General features: G+C 40.4%; 1 protein-coding gene across 3 annotated transcripts in view; it reads left to right on the top strand.

The window, feature by feature from the left end:
• LOC137172918 (rho GTPase-activating protein 29-like) overlaps positions 1 to 19,644 on the top strand; it is a 35,491-nt gene extending 15,847 nt beyond the window's left edge. Inside the window, exons 3-23 of one of the 3 annotated variants that reach the window (XM_067577537.1) lie at positions 1,308 to 1,451; positions 4,415 to 4,511; positions 4,637 to 4,709; positions 5,123 to 5,183; positions 5,669 to 5,815; positions 7,025 to 7,089; positions 7,203 to 7,313; positions 7,442 to 7,522; positions 7,681 to 7,863; positions 8,261 to 8,398; positions 8,675 to 8,865; positions 11,102 to 11,271; positions 12,110 to 12,238; positions 13,859 to 13,957; positions 14,166 to 14,329; positions 15,551 to 15,739; positions 16,049 to 16,186; positions 16,517 to 16,752; positions 16,944 to 17,247; positions 17,428 to 17,533; positions 17,711 to 19,644. In XM_067577537.1, the coding sequence (XP_067433638.1) occupies positions 1,308 to 1,451; positions 4,415 to 4,511; positions 4,637 to 4,709; positions 5,123 to 5,183; positions 5,669 to 5,815; positions 7,025 to 7,089; positions 7,203 to 7,313; positions 7,442 to 7,522; positions 7,681 to 7,863; positions 8,261 to 8,398; positions 8,675 to 8,865; positions 11,102 to 11,271; positions 12,110 to 12,238; positions 13,859 to 13,957; positions 14,166 to 14,329; positions 15,551 to 15,739; positions 16,049 to 16,186; positions 16,517 to 16,752; positions 16,944 to 17,247; positions 17,428 to 17,533; positions 17,711 to 18,699 (3,815 nt within the window). In that variant the 3' untranslated portion in view covers positions 18,700 to 19,644. Of the gene's footprint in view, positions 1 to 1,307; positions 1,452 to 2,457; positions 3,513 to 4,414; positions 4,512 to 4,636; positions 4,710 to 5,122; positions 5,184 to 5,668; positions 5,816 to 7,024; positions 7,090 to 7,202; positions 7,314 to 7,441; positions 7,523 to 7,680; positions 7,864 to 8,260; positions 8,399 to 8,674; positions 8,866 to 11,101; positions 11,272 to 12,109; positions 12,239 to 13,858; positions 13,958 to 14,165; positions 14,330 to 15,550; positions 15,740 to 16,048; positions 16,187 to 16,516; positions 16,753 to 16,943; positions 17,248 to 17,424; positions 17,534 to 17,710 lie in introns of those variants that run through there. The other 2 variants (XM_067577536.1, XM_067577538.1) reach the window with 2 other exon arrangements.
• The last annotated feature ends 14 nt before the right edge of the window (positions 19,645 to 19,658 follow it).

Genomic DNA, 19,658 nt, shown 5'->3' with positions numbered 1-19,658 from the left:
GGCCAAACACCTTAGAAACCAGGTTCTCTTTGGTTAACTGACTAGTTAACAGCTAATTGCAAAAAGGGTGCAGTGGGTCATGTTTATTTATGCACTTGGCTGTCAGGTTAGCATCATTTTAGTTCCCTATGTAGGTTTGCTAAGTTGTGTGCAAACCCTCTGTCATCTCTGCTTTACAGCCCAGTTGCCTAGACAGACCATTGACTGCTTTAGTGTTGACCAGAACTGCTGTGAATCGATGGCAGTACTCTGACATGACTGCCATGGTCACCCTTTAGACCAACAAAGCTGGAATGTCATGTAGTAATCCTGTTACCAATGAGGTTGCGCCAGTCATTTTGAAGCAGGGGGATTTTTAAATAGCTGGGTTCTAGGTCTAATCTGCTCAGGATTTACAGCACATGATAAATCGTTAACAAGCCTCAGTCTGGAAATGCAGCAAGTTCCATAATCAGAGCATTTTTTCAGACTGCAGACACAATTCACACCATGGTAGCACATTAAGAACTTGTCATTTTCTAGCCTCTACATAGTTTTTTTTAATAGCAACATGGCTAGTTTGCACCATGACTTGTCATCATTGTGACAGAGGAACACTGGAATGACACCGATCTCTTATCATCTTATTGGTCAAAGGTTAACAAGGCTAATGCATAATGTAAAGGCTGTGAAGAGATCTCACTGCTTGATGTGAAAATGAAGGGTGAGATACAGTATTTAATAGTATACAGTTGAAAATACTGCAGACAGTATTTTCCTATCCAGTAGTCACTTGGTTTACAGGATGTTTGATGTTTTTACAGCCTTTACCAATACTGTAATGTTAAATGGTTGACTGGTAAAAAAAAAACTGAAATGGTAAAAAAAACTTTCCAAAATCCCAATATAACATTATGATTTAAGTAAATTAATACATTTTAAAAAATGGTTTAATTGCCTTTTCTAAAAGTTGTTTGTCGTATTGCAAGTCTATACCATAAACCACATCCATAATAAGTGATATTGAGGGACGTGGCCTAATTATTAATAACTCAAAACCATGAGGCTCCACTAAAACTATCTAATATCACATTGTGAAGGAGGCTACCTGCAGTATATATATGTAGTTCATACACCTAACCAAGAGACTCCTACTATGCAATCTAGGCACACCGTGCTTATTGCAAAGTAGATTCAATGTATTGCTTAGTATACCGACAGTAAACTAAGCAAGTGACAAGTAAAATCAAGGAATCAAAGCATCATGAGGGAAGTTTAGTATACATTATAGTATTTGTCACAATAAAAGTGTCGTTTTAACTTTGCAGAACACCAGGACTGCCTCCATCAGGCGGTCCACGAGCGTCTTGGGGAGCTGCTGCGTGTCCTGAAGGCCATCATCAACAAACACCAGAGCCTCAACTCAGTGGACATCCTCAGTACAGCTGGAACTGTCATTGCCACGGTCAAAGGTGAGTTGTGATGACCAACACATACACACACATAACTCACAGCTTTCCTGTAAAACACCAGCCACTCCTCCACTCTTCCTTTGGTCTGTTTTCTGTCTCTGCTTATCTAATCCCCCCTTCTCCCTTGGCAGTCTTCTCTCCTGGATGCTCACTATTACTATGTCCTTTCTCTCACACTGTCTTTCCAAGTCTTAAAAACAGTTGAAAGAACTTCCCAGGGAATGTTTCTGAGGAGTTTTCTTATAGCTTCAAAGCAATGCAGCTCTTCAGAAGTCATTCATGTGCTTAGAATGCAACAGCGTGTGTTTCAAACCCCATACAGAGAGTAAGAAAATAATATTTGGGAGTCAGATACCTGATTCAAGAGGCAGGGAGAAGCGGGGTATCCTTTGTGCTTTGTCTGCCAGTCCAGAGGGAACTAGACTGAGGAATCCTATTCAATCTCCTATTCTCTGAGATTATGATCTGGCATGCAGGTCAATTCTTAACTTGGCCACCACACAAGAATCCCCTGAGTATACCTTGTCTCAATTTGCATTGCAAAGGGGGGCATAGCTTTTTGAAAAGCCTTCACTTAGTAAGGAATGGTGACATGGTGGACCGAACAAAGCCTGAAGTTGCTCTACATATGAATGTAGCTTACCTTCACTGAAATATTTGGAATGAGTCCACACACACTTGGGTGTGTGCATGCATGTGTGCCATAAACAATTATTAGGTGCATACAAGTTCTGTCTTTCATGCAGTTACTTGACTATTTGTGTGGTATTCAAACATGTTAATGCACAACAGAGACAGCCAGAGAAGGATGTTTTTCAATAAGGAAGCCTTGACAGCTCAATAGTTGTTCTATAGAAGCCTTTTAATTCAGGCTATTAATGCAATTGCATTGATGGATGGAACACTTCTTTAGAATCTCTTATTAATAGTGACTGATTTAAGTACACCAGTGTTGCCTGTGATGAATAGCAATGTAAGAGGTTTAGTATTTATTGTAGTCTTTTCATAAATATGTGCAGGGCAGCATGCTATAACCGCTTTTCTGCCACTAGGTGGCCAAAATTGCTCACATGTTGACCCCCTCACAGTAACAAGGTGATAACAGCTGTACACTTATACCAATATTTTTCACGACCAAAGCACAAAGCTGTTGAGGTTACACATTATAAAGATGTTAATTCCTCTTATGCTAATATTTATGGAGGTGTGTCATTTGACCAGTAGGTTGATTTGTTCTGAATTTTCCTCTTTGAAAAAAGACTAAAACTGTACTGTATGACTGTAAAGATGAGTGAATTTTATATTTTCCAGTGGAGTTTGTATTGTATCTTTACTTCATCACACATGTACAAGTGTTTAAATGAAATAGTTGCTCATAGCGTTTTGTCACTTCTTCCATCTACCATATGTGATGCTGAATATCCACTCGCATGCCTTGCTATGCCTTTGTATTAGTCTTTATTTGAAGAAAAGTTCCTCCCATCCCTGAATTCTGCGTAGGACTTTGCAGCTGATGAGGGTTTCGAGAGTGTTGTGCTTTTCCAGTGAAACAATACCATTTTTCCCCGATGATGTAACTTCCACGTTTGGACCACTGGTTGGGGCCTGAGCGAGCACTGGCATTGTATTCCAGCAAGCCTCAGGATGTCCTGTTGGGGGTAGGGGTTGGACAGAAGAGGAGGAGATGTAACAGCACAAGAGAGTGGCGTGCTTTGAATGGTAGTAGCTAGCTGTTCTGGGCTGACAGAGGCTCCCGGGGCCCCATGGACATTGGGCCACGTCAAAATCCTTTTTTTTTTTTTTCAACATTCTGGCAGAACCTTAAAATTTCCTCTGTCTGAGTCGGGGAAGACAATTTTTGCGATGGATTTATTTCTTTTTCAATTGCTCCTTTTGCTGGATAGAAGAACATATTACTGGACCCCCTAAAGAAACGTAACTTGTCCTGTGGCAAGTTTAAGGTGTTTGGACAGAAAAATCGTGTCTCAATCCCCCACCAAAGTAGTGGTTACAAGTCATTCTATTGGACAGGAGAAATGCTGAAGAAAAGCTTGTTTTGAGGTGGGTAATTTTCCCATATGGAGAACTCTTTCCAAAAAACCTGGATTCAGTAGCTACTTAGGAAGCATTTTAGTATTTGGTAGCCATTGGTAGATGGTTGCTTTGAAACTTTCCAGGGCCTGGCTTTGGTTAAGCCACAACTGTAATCTGTAACGTTTTGGGGCTCATTCCCACTTGTTTTTCATCCATAAATGTCACTGGATAAAGCTCGAAGAAAAGAAAACAAGTGAAGACAGTAGGTTTTCTATTTAAAATGTCTTCTTAGCTTGAGTCTTTGAACTCTAGAAATTGCCATTGTTCCAGTGGAAAGGAAAGACTGAGGAAATCATGGAGGCAGCAGAATGGTCTGTGACATCACTGATTTATTGCTTGGTGTTTGGTCTTATTTTCTGAGCATCTCTTTCCTAGTTTATTTTCTCTCTGCTCAGTCAGGACAGGAAGTTTATTGTGAAGACTGATTACAGCTGTATTTACACTGGTGTTTTTTCCCCTATTCTGTCCTCAATCATCACTGTGTTTAGACTTACAGCAGGAAACTACTGCCTTTCCAGATTACAGCCAAATATATACACCGCTTGCTTATCTTTTCTGATTTAAGGTACAAAGTTGTTTTTGGATGCCTCTGAGGGACTTAACTACCCTGTTTCCATTTTAAACTAGTTGAATCTTGTTGGATATGAAGTGAACTGTTCCCAAGCTCTCATGGGATTTGAGGAGTACTGCATGACTCAAAAGAAATTTTCAGTGGCTCCATACATCATGCAGAGGATGATGAATCATACAATGGAATTCCTGCCTTTAACACAGTAGGATCAGTGGTGCCAGTGCAGGATATCTTCAGTATGCAGGGTTTAGGTTTGCTACCAAAACTTGACTCAACTTGACTCATAACCATTTGACAGGAGTGAACTTTAAGGAGGTGAACGAAGAGAACAAACAGAAGCTTTTTGGGGAGATCTACACCGCTATTGACACATTGGCGTTCACGTTTGGCAATGTGTAAGTATGATGACTTGAGTTATCTAAATTGTTTTAAATAAACCTCTGCACATGTTCTCTCTTCTCTGATCAGTTTCACTCTTTCTCAACCCAGTTGGTTGTTTTCTGTTTCTCTTTTACTTCAGAGTGTCTGACTTCCTTATGGGAGATGTAGAGAATGGATCAGTGTTGGGGCTCCCCCTAACTAAGAGAAGCAGGGTAAGACAAGTGCAATATATATATTCTGTCGCTCTATCAATCCCCCATGAATGAAATGTCTAATTTATTCAGCACAAGTGAGGTATCAAATTGGCAGTTGTTATTCATACCTTTTACTGTTAGGTCATTCACTGTCACATGAACACCAGGATATGGCCTACTGCACCTGAATTGTCAAGCAAAATATATGAGAAATTACCCAGCAGAGTTCAGAGCTCAGAGGGGTTAAGCAAGTGCTTTGCAGCTTGACGCACTTTCCCGAAATGGCCTCCGGTTTTATAACTGGTCTACAGAGGAAGCTGAGGTTCTGATAAGTCTTGTTTGAAGCATGTTAGCAGAGCGTAGCATGCCTTGAGTAGGAAATTCATCCTCCCTATTGTTGATTTTTTTTTTTTCATCTGTCTGTTTTTCAGTCTTTTGAGAACCTCTCAGTGGAATCTGGAGGATCCGGTCCCGAGAAAGATGATCCGCCAGGTAAGACAGATCTCTATAACACCACCAGAGCACAGCTACTGTGCTCTGGTGCTGCTCTGTGAAAGTGTGGGGAGAAACTAATCCTGGTAAATTTGTCGGAAACAAGCTTATTCATAAAGCTTAAACTGGGCTATTGTTGCTGCTTTATTGGTCTGGGTTATGAGGTTTGTTTGTGCTGGGTCAGAGCAGTGTTTGTGGGGTTATTTGGGGTAAGAGCACTGCTAGCTCTCAAATCTTGATGAACACTTATTAATCCATGCAGCAGTAGGTTTCCTGTCAGCATTACTTACCTTCAAATGGTATTAGCCCATATCAAGCTCACCCAAGGTCAATGTGGGCTTTTCATGCTGACTCACAATCACAGATGTTGCTTTACACATTTGTAGTATGTCCAGCAGTGGTGAGAGGTGTGTTGGATGTCATGGCGGTCATGGTTAAACCCATCTTTTACAACCTCCCTTGTGGGATTTCTGTGATTGTCACAGGGCCGTCTCCACCGGTTCGGGTCGAAGAGGTGGACAGGACGCTGCAGCGGCAGGACAGTGGGGTGGAGTCGGCGTTGCTCTATGCCAAGGCCTGGTCAAAGTACACCAAAGAGCTGCTGGCATGGGTGGAGAAGCGTCTCAATATGGGTGAGTTAGGGCAGAGTTAGGAGCCGTGGCGTGGAGTATTTCTGACATGTTGGGAGGCAGCAGCTAAGTAGCACCTGTCACACTGCTGTCATATGTTAACATCATGGACCCTGTATTTAACTTAAGCGCTTAACTACTTGAGTCATACTAAAGACTGGCTAGTCCTGTCAAGGTATCTTTAAAAGATGTTTTCATGTACATGACATGCAAATTGTGGTTCTTAAAAAGCAACGTCTTAAATACTACTTCAAAGTAATTCAAGGTTTTCTTTGTCATGATAAATTAAAATAATGATATTGATGATGGTGATATGATATTGACTGATACTTACTACTTACATACTACTTACTACTAATAAGCAGACTTCACATAAAAATACACCATGAAATCAGACTGGCAGCTGTCAGTTTTACTTTTCATTACATTATACCTACGCAAAGGCCCACTTTCAAGCTGATGTAGGATAAACCTACTAGAAGTATTGTTCATATTCATATTTCCTTCATAGTTTCAGTTTTCATCAGCTTTGTTTATTGGGAAATATTTCTCCAGCTTTTTTGGTTCATTTGGTCTTAAATATAGCTCAAGGCAGCACATTGTGGCTGAACATTTCTTGAATTAGTTTAAATCTTATGTCTTTGATAGCTATACTCTACACATTATGTCTTAGCTAGGGCACAAATGTTAGAAATAATTGGGGCCAATTTCCTTAGACCTTTTATTTAGTCACCTGAGCCGGACTTAAAACAATACAGTCTTATTCAGGCTCAAGGTTGCGTATGCAGTGTGAGAACTTTTGTTCAGCACACTGGTTAATGAATGGTTTCGGTCTAATACTTAGTCACTCAGCCAGTCAACACAGTGACACAAAGCACTCAGTCAAGTTGTACAGTACATGTGTTCTCAGGTAAACAGACATCTTGTTTGTTTAACACATCCACTGTGGGTAATGCTTTATTTACTGATTGAATTTTATAGATTTGTCTCATGACTCAACACTGCATATAATTTAATCAGACAATGCTTAAATGGTTATCTGTTAGCCTTGTATTTAGGAAAGATATAACCGTTAATGTAACATTAAAGGTTCTTCAGCACAATGCAAATACTTCTACATAAAATACTGAAAATTTCCAGGCCTGTAAAGCCATAGAGCACTGTATGAACGTCTCTCTATATGTTGTTAATTGTATGTGTGTCCATTTGCAGATATCGAGTGCGCAAAGAGTTACGCCAAAATGGCAGAATCTGCCAAGACGCTTGCAAGTCAACAGGTAGATTTTGTGCAGACAGTTGCAACTAATTTGATTTGCACTGTCATTAAAATTTTGCTAACACATCTTAGCTGTTAGAGGTTGACATTAAGACTTTCTCCTCCTCCTTCAAGGAATTCATGCCTTTCCGAGAGATCTACATGACTGCTTTCAAAAATGACATTGAATACAGCCAGCTGGTACTTCACACTGCAGCAGTACTCCAAAGCAACAAATTCACGCAGGTAATGCAACAAACCAAGTGATGCTTTTCTGAATTTTGTTTGGGTTGATAATAGTATATTGATAACAACAGGACTTACTGACTGTGTGTGTCGGTGTGTGTATGTGTATGTTATGTTTTTCTTTCCAGCCTCTCCTGGCTAGAAAGAATGAGCTGGACAAACTACGAAAAGAGGTCAAGGAACAGTGGCAGAGAGAGCAAAAGAAAATGGTGAGTTGAAAGTACCTCATATACAGAAAATCATACACCTGTGTTGTTTTGACATTTTTTTATACAGTTTCTACGTTTTTGCACATATGTACAGTATGTGTGGTATTATGTTTATGTCTGTCTGCCTGTGTATGAACCTAATATGCGTTTATCTCCAGCATGAGGCAGACAGTGCTCTGAGGAAGGCTCGGCTGCTGCAGGCTCAGCGGCAGGAGGAGTATGAAAAGGCCAAGGTGTCCACCAGCCGCCTGGAGGAGGAGCAGATTGGAGGAGGAGGGGGAGCAGCGGCGGTTAAACAACTAGAGAAGAGACGCAGGCTGGAGGAGGAGGCCCTGCAGAAGGTACAGCACCTCCTCTGTTGGGCCTTTGGCTCTTTTTATTGTGGTACAATGTAGATTCCTATGGGCCATGAACCCATCTTATAGGCTTTTCCCCATTTTTTTATTCTGCTTATTTGTTGTTTTGTCATTTTTAATTTACATTACATTTATTGAACGACAAATAAAACAACATAGAAAACTGAGGAAAGACAAATGAAAGTATTTTTTTGTTTTGTTTTGATGTTGTCCTCCTGTTCTTCTGTGGTTCTGTTAGCCTCTCCCATCACTCACACTTTATTCCTTTGAACTGGTGATTGTTGGAACTTAAACAGTTGAAACTAAACTTCCATCATATAACCATCGTGATTGAAACAATCAGGATTGAGAAGTATAATGAATTATCTTCCTCTGTTGGCAGGCTGAGGAGGCCAGGGAGCACTGCAAAGCTTGTCAGATTGATGTCAGTGAGAAGAGAGTCGATCTGGTAAACACCAAGAGTGAGATCATCACTCAGCTGCGAGAGATGGTCTCCCAGTGCGACCTCACCCTCAAGGCTGTAAGTTCAGTTTTTTTGTGCTGTAAATTTTTATTTGAAGTTTAGACCAAATGAAATTAAGTTCTACATCTTGGACAGACTGATGTGGAGGCACTAGCTTATAGTTCCTGGCTATTGACTCACCTTTCTCATGTAGAACTAATGCCTCCAGTATCTTACTTAGTTGATTAGTGCTGGAGATGGTCTGCTTCCTACTATTGAAGACTGTCGCTGTAATCTTACAGTGAAATGTGTGGAGACAGTGCAATAGAATAATTTTGTTTTTTCTTGTTTCAGGTGACAGTCAATTGGTTCCAGCTACAGCAGGCCCAGGTTGTATCTCTCCCCGTCAATCACCAGAGTCTGTGTGAAAATGCCAAGCTTTATGAGCCGGGCCAGCGATACATCGACTTTGTCAGGAGTTTGCCCACCGACGGACCTCGCCTGGAGTCCCACTCGTTTGATTCAGCTGTTTCACCAAATACAGGGTGAGACATTGACACACTGCCACTACATGACGCTATCTCTAAAGACACCCATTAGACCAATAGTCAAAAACAAAAACTAAAACATGGTGTTTTTCCACTACTGACAAAAAAAAAATTGAGAACATGGATGTTTTAAATAGTCACAAGTAGGGCTCAAAAGAAAACAGATACTTGATAAAGAATTTATGAACATCCTTATCTTTATGAAAAATCTGAAAAATAAAGGCATGTGCCCAGTAAGGCAACATGCGCTAATCAAACACAACCCGTATCATACAGCTGGTTTCTTACTGTAAATCCACAGCTCATGAACCTTACTGGAATATCACCAAAGTCTGGTGCTTAACATTAAGGGGATTTAACCAGATTTAACTAGGTCAACCTCCTTAATTATCAGTGTTTATGTTTACATTCTCAGATCTTATCAAGGAAATGACAGAGTTATTTTTCCAAGACAGCTGCACAGGGGGCCCTGGGAGGGGTTCACAGTGCCAAGCAAAGTCTGTTTACTATAGTTTCAGTATAGTTTAATTAATTTGAAATTATCAATCACAGTTTAAATGTAAAGAAATTAATATTCTAATGCGAGGTTTCAGTCTCTCCACATGTACAATGTAGACAGTTATACCATAATTTCTATATCAACACTTAAAGCTTGGATCATAGGATTCTGTGGGAATATGAATGTTGAATAAGAATAAACAAGTGGTTATAAATACTATGAAATGGAGTAACTACAGTCTAATACTCTGTGGTGCTATATTGGTGAAAGGTGGGGTGGTCGAGTGAGTGAGGGAGCTTGTTTTGGTAAGTGCAAAACAATTGGGTTAGTCAGAGCTTCCTGCGGAAAAGACTGCAGTCACAGGAGAGAGGAGCTGGGGCTTATCATCAATTTCACTAAACTTTTTTTAAAAGTGACCTTTTCAGTAACTTTTAGACTAAACGCACATTGTTTCTAACTATCGATTAAAAACATGGTTGTCATTCTGTTGTAGATTTGTGCAATTTTTAGTATCCATGTCTTTTTCAATGTTTTCAACCAAAGCTTTGGTTGAAAAAAGTTAGTTTCCTTTTGAGTGAGTTTTGTTGACACAGGTTTGTGGTCACACACACACACACACACACACACACACACACACACACACACACACACACCAGACATGGAAATAAGAGAGTGCTTTGTTCTCACTTCGTTTTCTCCCTCTACTCCCCACCCCCCAACTCTGATCTCTCTGATCAAAAGAATTCAGCTTGGGAGAGAGGAAATGTAACATAGACACACATATGTTTAAATATAGACGGCTGACCTACATACTGTATGTTCTGAGATCCAGTAGGGTACTCGGGTTAGATTTGGTTTTATTGGCTCGTACTTGCAAGTCTGTCTAAATCTGTTAATCATCGTTAAACCCAGATTAAGTGCTCACTTTGATAGTAAGGTGGGGCTGATCTCATGATTTCATGATTATTTAGGGATCTGATTGAAATGCAAATACTGCAGCGCATTGTAGGAATTACAGATATTCACCTAAATTTAAAGTTGTGTGAAGGTTAGACAAGATTCTGACTATTATTGCTCATCTTAAATGTGAATACTGTTAAATTTCAATTTAGTTTATCATTCCACAAATCAGGTATAAATTAGATTGAATAGAAGATTTGTGCTTTTAAAGTTTTTTTATAGTGTGGAGTTTTTCCTTATCTGAATCAAGAGTCTATGGATAGAAGAAGATGTAACAAAATGAACTTGACTGAATTATATTATGATACTCCTGAAAACAAAGAATATTTTCACAAAAACTCACTCATGGTGTCTACTGTAGTTTTCTGAGGTTTGATCAAACTGCCCAGTTATTATCTTTTTACTAAAAGTCTGAAATTGAGTATCGACATCACACTAGATTTTTAGGATATGATTTTATTCAACAGAATCAATGATGTCATCCCTGGAAACTTGCAGAAAACCTCCCTCATCCTGCCAAAATGAAATTTATTGCTGTTGGATTGGGACTTACTAACCTGCTCACAGTACAATTCTGGAGAATTTTAAAATGCTTTTCATCTTGGAAATGTTACAGATTTAAAGATATTTAACAAATGTCCAAAACAGCTTTGCTATCTGTGTTTTAACCTTTAAAAACAGATGTTGCTCAAACCTCAGGTGCCTCTATGGTACTTTGAGTTCAGTACCAACAAATGTCATTATTTTCATATTTTCTGTAATTTCCCTCCCCAGAATGCCTCTCTCCAAGCGCTCACTAAGTGGCAGCCACTCATCCCACAGTAATCTGTCACAGGCATCCGTGACCTCTGACCTCCTGGGTACGGATGACGTGGACAGTCCCATCAATGCCCAACATGCCAAGATTGCAGAAAGGCGCTCCAACAGTAGCATTGACATCCAAGGTACAAAGGTTTTCATTTAGCCCATAAGCTATTGCTATTCTTTGACCTGTTGAAATGTCTCAGTCAACGAAATGGCCAAACACAGTCAAGCATGATACTGACTCTGACAAGTTACTGAAATCATCTGCTGTGAACATCAGGTGTTGGTGTCAGTCTGGCCATCCTGAATCCGAAAGCAAAGGCTACTTTGAAGAGCTATCATTCTGCCCTGTTTACCAATCTTGGAGGGTAAATTTTACTGTGGAACAGAGATATGACCTTCTGCATTGCCACTAGTCTTAGTACATCAAAATTCAGAAGAGCCAGATATAAGCGAAAATGGCAAGATATGTAGCGAAAGTGGGATAAGTTAACAGAAGCTTTAGACTGTAGCTATGTATGCAAGTTGGATCCAGCCAGATCCTTACATTCAGCATCGGGCTAATAAGTGCAAGAGTGGCTAATGGGCTCACAACTTCTAGTCCCATTCAGGTGATTACATAGCAGTAGTGAGCTCTATAGGAAAACAATACTAAATGTTAATGAGTGTTAATTGGCCATTATACTCTTGCAGGTTGGTTGTGTGTTTTGTGTGTGTGTATGTGTGTGTCGTTTCAGAGATTCAACCCTTAGATGAAATAGGAAATCTTTAGATAGCCCTGCAATGCCTGTAGTCAGATGATAGGATCATTAAACACAGAGATATGCACATGCATAGCCACTGAAAACAAGTTCAATTATGACTGTATTAATTTCAAGGGTCATTAAGTAATCTATGACTTTAATTAAACTACTGTTGGAAACAGAGATTTCAGTGTCATTGATATTATATGGATGTTGTCTTTTGTTTTTTGTCCAGCTCTCCGGATTCAGGGCCCGTTTCGTCCCTGGGCCTCGGCCAGCCAGGGTGGAGGGATGTGCAGCGACTCTGAAAGTGCTGGAGGGAGCAGTGAGTCTCGGTCAATGGACTCACCCACTGCAAGCCCAGGTGGGGACAAGAGTTTGTTATCTAAGAGAGAGTTTGTTGAGCTTTCAAATTTGGCTTTCTTCACAAGACAAAGGATTTTCAATGAATAACACATGACAAAAAAAACCACAGACTGTATGTAAAGTATCTCTTGAATGAATATGCTAAGAGTTTTTCATATTGTCTAAATGGTCAGGTTTCTTATTAATTGATAAAAAGTCATAAAGTGTCCAGATTATTTTTATTCATAAAACTTTTAATTCACTATGTTGTCATAGGCTCCATTAAAATCATGAATCAATGGGTGTTCATGTTTATTACTTAATAGCTAAATAACAGGATAGTTATGTAACAACTGTACTTCTGCATAAGTCTTTGCAAGCTGTCACATGTCTGCTATCATGGAAAAAAACAAAAAAGTTGACTTCCTGTAAAGACTTTATGTTTGCCGCCTAGCTGAGAAAGCCAAACCACCTGGTTTCCTCCATTTGTTACACACCTAGCTCTGCATTTCAGGTGTATCAGTCTGATGTCATTGATAAAACAACCATCTGTTATAGATGATAGACAGGAAGCACATTCCTCAGGGCTGATTGTCTTAAGAGCCCCCTGGGCCTTTAAATTTTTTTTTCCAGTGAACCTGAAGTTCATCCAACGTTGTTGCCATGTTATCTGAGAATCAAGGCGCTTAGCAACCACTGACAGTGGTGACTCTTTGTTGAGCATTATGCAACTGTGTTAGTCTACAATGTACACAAGCACATACAGTGTTTTGCTTCGGTGGAGGTTTTTTTTTCCAGTGTTTCCTCTGTTGCTGTGCTACAGCATATGTGTCACAGTGTAATGTTCCTGTACAGATGTGCTTAGAAATCCTAAATCAGGGTGTGGAAGCCTCCTCTGAATGTTTACAGAGGGGAATTTCATTGTGTCAGTGCATGTCAGTAAATGTAGCTTAAGACCTTTTGAAATGCATCCTCGTTATCAGGTGACCTTTTAAACATGACACTTCAAACTGCACCATGTGTCCCCTTTCACTGATTACAATATGACAATGACAACAGATCTGTTGCAGCCTAAAGGGGTACAATACACATACTATTGAATATTTACTTGTCTGACTGAAATCTATCTTACACAAGTTTCAGTATAAGAATTTATCATCTACCATGTGTCACATTTTTTAGTGAACAGTGTCTGTCTCTGCCTGGTGGAAGATTGTAGGTTGTCAGTGCACTATTAGCAATATATCAAAATAGTGGAAATAGAGATGATGTTAATTCCAGTTGTACTAGCAGCCCCCACTCCCAACCCTTCACCCATCCTCCAGAGTGTTTTCCTGATGAGCTGCCTTAAATGGGCTCATCAGAAAATGAAAATGGAGCCTATTAGAAATCATTGATCATTCAATAGAGGTGTGAATCACCTACAAACCCCTACTGTGAATTGAATTATCAGCAACATGAAGTGGACCACACCTTTTCATTTGGTGCATTAAATTCTGAGTCCAGGGCTCAGTACTTCTCATTCCATCACTCTAGTGATGTAGACCACAGGAGACTGAAAAAAAGAGAATTGACAAGAGTTGGCTTGGTGTGATTGTGGAGATGTGGACTTACTGGTGTGTGCTTCCTTACTGTTCAGGAGACTTCAAGAGGAGATTACCCAGAACCCCCTCCACCGGCACCATGTCGTCTGCTGATGACCTAGATGAGAGAGAGCCTCCCTCGCCCTCTGATAATGGTGAGTTACATATTTTACACCACGCTTTATAAAACCATTTGTACCTCATGCTCTGTATATACTGTACATTATCTGGCCTGTTAGTTCTTGAAGTACCCATTTATTTATTGTGCATACTTTTTCCAGCATTTGTCTCCCAGGAAGTTCATTTAGAGTACTCTCTTATTCATACTTAATTGTAACTTCTTTCTCTTTTTCTACTCTGCAGGTTTAAGTGAGATGGTAATAGAGACAGCCAGCTCTCCAGGTCCCTTTAGAAACACACAGATGTCCAAGGCTGCTCAAACCCACAAGTTGAGGAAACTTCGAGCGCCCTCAAAGTGTCGAGAATGCGATGGCCTCGTGGTGTTTCATGGAGCAGAGTGCGAGGAGGTAACCTTGGTTTCTTTTCTTTTATATCATCTTTTTTTTTAGATCTAATAGAATGAAAATGCAACCCAACCATAACCCTCTATTTGGAGCTTTAGTGAAAGCAGTGTGCCCACAGCATTTAGAGCATTACAAGTTCCAAGATGAACATTGCCAAAGTTTCACAACAGCTTCTTTATCACTCATGGTGAGCAGAAATCAAACAAAAACAAAAGCGAGACACCACCTCTCCCCTCATCAAAATATTTGAATAAAGGGAAAAGTTGAAACTGGCCACAAGCTCCCCTCAGAGACCAAATCCACCAACTGGTCTCAGTCGGGGGAGTGGGCAGTGGAAACTGAGGACCTTTTGTTCAACTTCTGAGGAGTCCCTTCCATCACCCCTGTGCCCCCCCGCTGTTTATTTTAGATCCAGTTTCTTTCCATATTTATTAGATACTGTACACAGAACAAAACAATAAAAAATGTTTCATGGAAACATTTTTAAAAATTGGTTATGTAAGCTGGTAGACGCATTGACAAGCAACTGACACAAGAATGCAACTCCGCAGTGTGTTGGAATCATTCCCTGGATTTGGTTCAAGGGGTTACAAGAGGTGAAGCTTTATTTGTTGGCTTTTTTGTGTCAATTCAAGGGGTAGTTAACAAAAAAGCTTCTTTTGTGAGTGCATATTTTTGTGCCCAAGCTGTAAAAAGCTTGAACCAGCTGGATTTAATGGTTTGAATGGGTTTAGTAGGAGAGATGTAGAAACAGCCGTGTCCATGGGTCCCTTAATAATCTGAAAGCCTTGAATGAATTAAGTTTCAGTATTAAATAGTCTATTAAAACTTTATGTGTGTTACATTTGTTACTGTGGCTCTTAAAAACATGCAGCTCTAACAAGAGATTTGAATGGGGTCATGGGATATTTTCCTCTCTTATATAGTAGTATTACTTACTTACATAGTCCAAGTAAGTGTGTGTTTGTAGGATCACATGTTTTGCTGCAATTCCTCAACTTTGTTACTTTATGTTTATGTTGTTTTTTTTATTGCTCTGATTGGTTGTGTCACATTATGATGTGTAAGGTTTATCTTGGATTTATCCTTTTGCTTCTGCTACCATAACACTCAAAATGTCTAACAGGGAAAACACAGTTTCAATTTAATCCCTGTCTGTCAGCTGTGCGTTGAAAAATGTTGAACCTAATAACTGAGATACTGATTGTGTCAACTTGTGTGCAGTGTTCGTTAGCCTGCCATAAGAAGTGTCTGGAAACCCTGGCCATCCAGTGTGGCCATAAGAAGCTCCAGGGGAGGCTGCACCTCTTTGGCATCGACTTTACGCAGGCAGCTAAGAACAGCCAGGACAGCATCCCCTTCATCATACGGAAGTGTACATCGGAAATAGAGAACAGAGCGCTCAACATCAAGGTATTTTCAGTCAAATATGATAGATGTTCAGCATTTTAACCATAAAATTATTATTGCTAGATCACTAGAGTTTAATTACCTCTACCAGATGGATGTTTGATAGAAAATAAATGCTAATAAGGTTCCTTTTTTAAAACCAAATAATTTTGCATGCATTTGCTGTAAATATTTTTATTTTTTTAATGTTTTTTTGGTGTATCCTTTTAATAATCCTGCAGCTGTCCTGTGCTTACCCACATTCACCATAGTAATCCAGGAAATGCATCTAATTTTCCTGTGTTGAATGCATTTTGTTTTTGTGCTGTGAAGGGGATCTACCGTGTGAACGGTGCCAAGTCACGGGTAGAGAAGTTGTGCCAAGCGTTTGAGAATGGCAAGGACCTGGTGGAGCTCTCTGAGCTTTACCCCCATGACATCAGCAACGTACTCAAACTCTACCTGAGACAGGTAGGCTGCTGTTGAAGGTTTATCTTTAACAACATAGGAAGACAACTTACAGTGTTTAGGCACCTGTACAAAGCCAGCAAAAACCCAAACAAGGACAGGACATGGTTAAAAGTGTGTTTTACGGGAACAAAACCACAGTAGTTGTATTTGTTTGTCTTTGTTTATTTTTGGTACATATCTCCCACCTCTTATCCCATAATTGCTTATCTCATTTCTAATTCTGTCCCACTTGTCTATTTACTTACATATTTTGGTGCTCTGTTTATTATCAGCTTCTTTGTTTCATTTGTTTTACTTACTCTTTTTTTCCCTCCACACTTTCCTTTGCAGCTTCCAGAGCCTCTCATCCTGTTCCGCTACTATAATGACTTCATCGGCTTGGCCAAGGAAAGCCAGAGCATCATCCTGGAGGAACTGGAGGCCTTTCGGCTCAGTCCCACTCCAGTGACCCCAGCCCAGGTCAGTGTGGAACTCAACCGGGTCCTCTTCAAGATCAAGGATCTACTGAGGCAGCTGCCACCTGCGCATTACAAGACACTGCAGTTCCTCATAGAGCATCTGCACCGGTAGGCACTACTGCTGCTGCTCAGTGTGTAATTGATTTGTGCGGCTTGTCTTTTTACAAGTAGGAATGTGAATCTTATTCGTAGACAGAATCTCAGTGAAGCATTCAGTACAGGAAAAAATTGCTTTAAACAGTTCACAAGTGATCATTTTAGTATTAATTAGTCTTCTCCTCCTTTTCCTTCCTCTCTAGGGTGACAGAGCAATCAGAGGAGAATAAGATGACAGCGAGCAACCTGGGTATCATCTTTGGCCCAACACTGATCAAGCCAAGACAGGCGGATGCGGAAGTGTCCCTTTCCTCTCTGGTGGATTACCCCTATCAGGCACTCATCGTGGAGCTCCTCATCAGACACTACCAGATGATCTTTGACACCCCACTCAGTCCCCTGTGTGGCACTTCACCCACGGAGGTCGATGCCCACCCCCGCCTCACCCAACAGGAGAAGGAGCGGCAGCTGAGCAGGCACTCTAAGTCGCTGGGAGACATTAAGGAGGTAAGGCGAGAGGCATAACAGAAAATGGCGTATTCTCTCTTAAACACAGTGCTTTTACTTGTTTTCATGCTAAAAATAGATTGTTTTGTTAATATCGTACAGTTGTGAAATTCTCATGGAACATAAAGTGGTACATTGATCCTTTGTTTTCTGTCCTTGTCCATCTTACCATTACAGCAGAGCTCTAAGGTGTATAAGAGGCATTCCTCCATAATTCCTTCTTCCCATTTGTTGGCGGAGGTTCAGGAGACCACGCCAAGCCTCGATGGAAGTGACTATGAACCTGGTCAGTATTTTTACAAAGCCAGATAATCAAAGAAATATAATTCATCCCCCTGTTATTCATAGTCCAAAAATACAGTATTTTTTGTTGGGTATTATATAAGACAGTTTCTTAAGTACACACTTGTTTTACTTGTCAATATGTTTATGTTTAATATCTTGTTTCCCTTTTTATTTAAAGTTGATGATGTGGATTCAGAGGCCTTCAATGGGGTTTTGTCATCGAGTGTCCCTGAGGGTCCGAAACCTGGTGAGCGAGGGCTCTGTCGCTCTCAGCATATCACCATCACCAGGGTGCAACTTCGACATCCTCGCAGCAAACTCTCCTCGCGGCCAGTTAGCATGCCAGCAGAGCGGATCCTCAACAGAGGCCAAGTGGACGAGAATAACAGCCGGAACAGCATTGACGAAGATGACAGGAGAGGAGGCAGTTGCAACCAGTCCATTGAAGAGGTGGATGAAAGTGAGAAAACAAAATTGCGAGCAGGGACACATTACCGGAGTACATTTATTGACACCCAGACGTTGCGCAGAACTTGGGACAAACAGTACAAGCACCATGATGTTGTTTCCAGAACAGTAAGAATCGTATCCAGTTCGTCCACAGAAAGCACAGCAGTGGATGCCAGCAACTTATCAGCTTCTGTACCAGTATCATCAAACTTCTCCCTTGGAACTTCTGGGAGCTCTATTAGCACCATCTACCCCAACAGACCTTACACTGTCGCAGTGCGACCCAGCAGGACTTTAAGAAGGGAGGACAATGTAACAAAGTACAGCCCTGTCACAACAGCTTTCAGGCCTCCCAGGACTCTCCAGCCTCCCCCTGGAACTTTCTACAAGCCCCCATCAGGGAGCAAAACCAAAGCGCTGCAGGACTGTGTGTTAGCCAACAGTGCTGAGGAAGAAGATGAGGAAGAAGAAGAGGAGGAGGAGGATGAGGAGGAGGAGGAGGAAGAGGAGGATGAGGATGAGGAATTAGGGATTGAGATAGAGGTGTCTGTAGATGAGCCTCTTGAGGAGGACATTGAGGCTGAGCAGGCAGCCATGTCTCAGTCTCCCAGCCCTAGCCCTGAGGAACTGGGCCCAAACCAGGCCAAACCAGTGTACCAGAGACTAAGGCCCAGACGCCTCCAAGAGGTAGAACACCGAGAGGCTCATTTTGTGTGATCCTCTTGATGCCCATAGCATCTTGGGCCATCACAGATGAAAGACACGGTGCTTGAATGTGCCATATATTCTATTAGAGAAAGAATAAGAAACATCTGCATTGACTCTGCAAAGAAAATGACTAGATGTACTATGATTTATGGGCACTGTGTGGAGAAGTAATGTACCTTTGGTCCTCAAAAGACAAACAGGATGCACTTGAAATACTGTATATTTTTTAACACGATTCACCAATATTTCATTTACCAATCACTTGCTCAGTACACCCTGACACCAGGTCGGAATATTTATAATTCTTTTTGAAACTGTGCAATTACGTTTTGTTTGAATATTTTGTATAACGTTCTTACAGACTCACTATCTATGTATGTTTATATACCAAAAAGCTATATTTGAATCGTTACAATAATGCATGTAGCCACAACAATGAAAAAAAAAAGTTTGGTGCACTTATCTGACATCAATACTCTTCCACAAATCTTTTCTGAGTTGTGTTTCTACTTACTGTGAGTCAGAATGTTTTAAACTGTTACACATAGGCTATAATTAATCATTTTGCTAATAACTTGTGTATAAAGCAATGTAATTACTTTTGTCACATGCTGTACGGGGTATCTGTATTGGCATTCGGCAATGCTATGAAGCGCCAGTTGCAAAGGGTATACATCCACTTGTTTTTATACTGTTGAACATGTATTGTGTCAACTTACACTGATCTGAAAAGCTTTTAGAAATGCCATTGGATTCAATCATGGCATTATCTTTCTTACTTCAATATACCATTTCTTGATAGCCAAAGCTGTTTTTTTTTTCTTTTTACAACTGAAATAGTTTTATTAATGACCTAAACCTTACAGGTTCTTTGTAAGTAATAGGAAGCGCATCATTTATTTAAATGGTATCTGTTTTTCATGGTAATCTACACGGTTGACAGAATGTTGAAGAGTTCAATGTAAAAA

The sequence above is a fragment of the Thunnus thynnus genome, chromosome 21, assembly GCF_963924715.1.
Source record: "Thunnus thynnus chromosome 21, fThuThy2.1, whole genome shotgun sequence".
Classification (NCBI taxonomy): Eukaryota; Metazoa; Chordata; class Actinopteri; order Scombriformes; family Scombridae; genus Thunnus; species Thunnus thynnus.
Note: the sequence above shows the minus strand (reverse complement) of the source record. Positions and strands in the feature narration are given on the sequence as shown.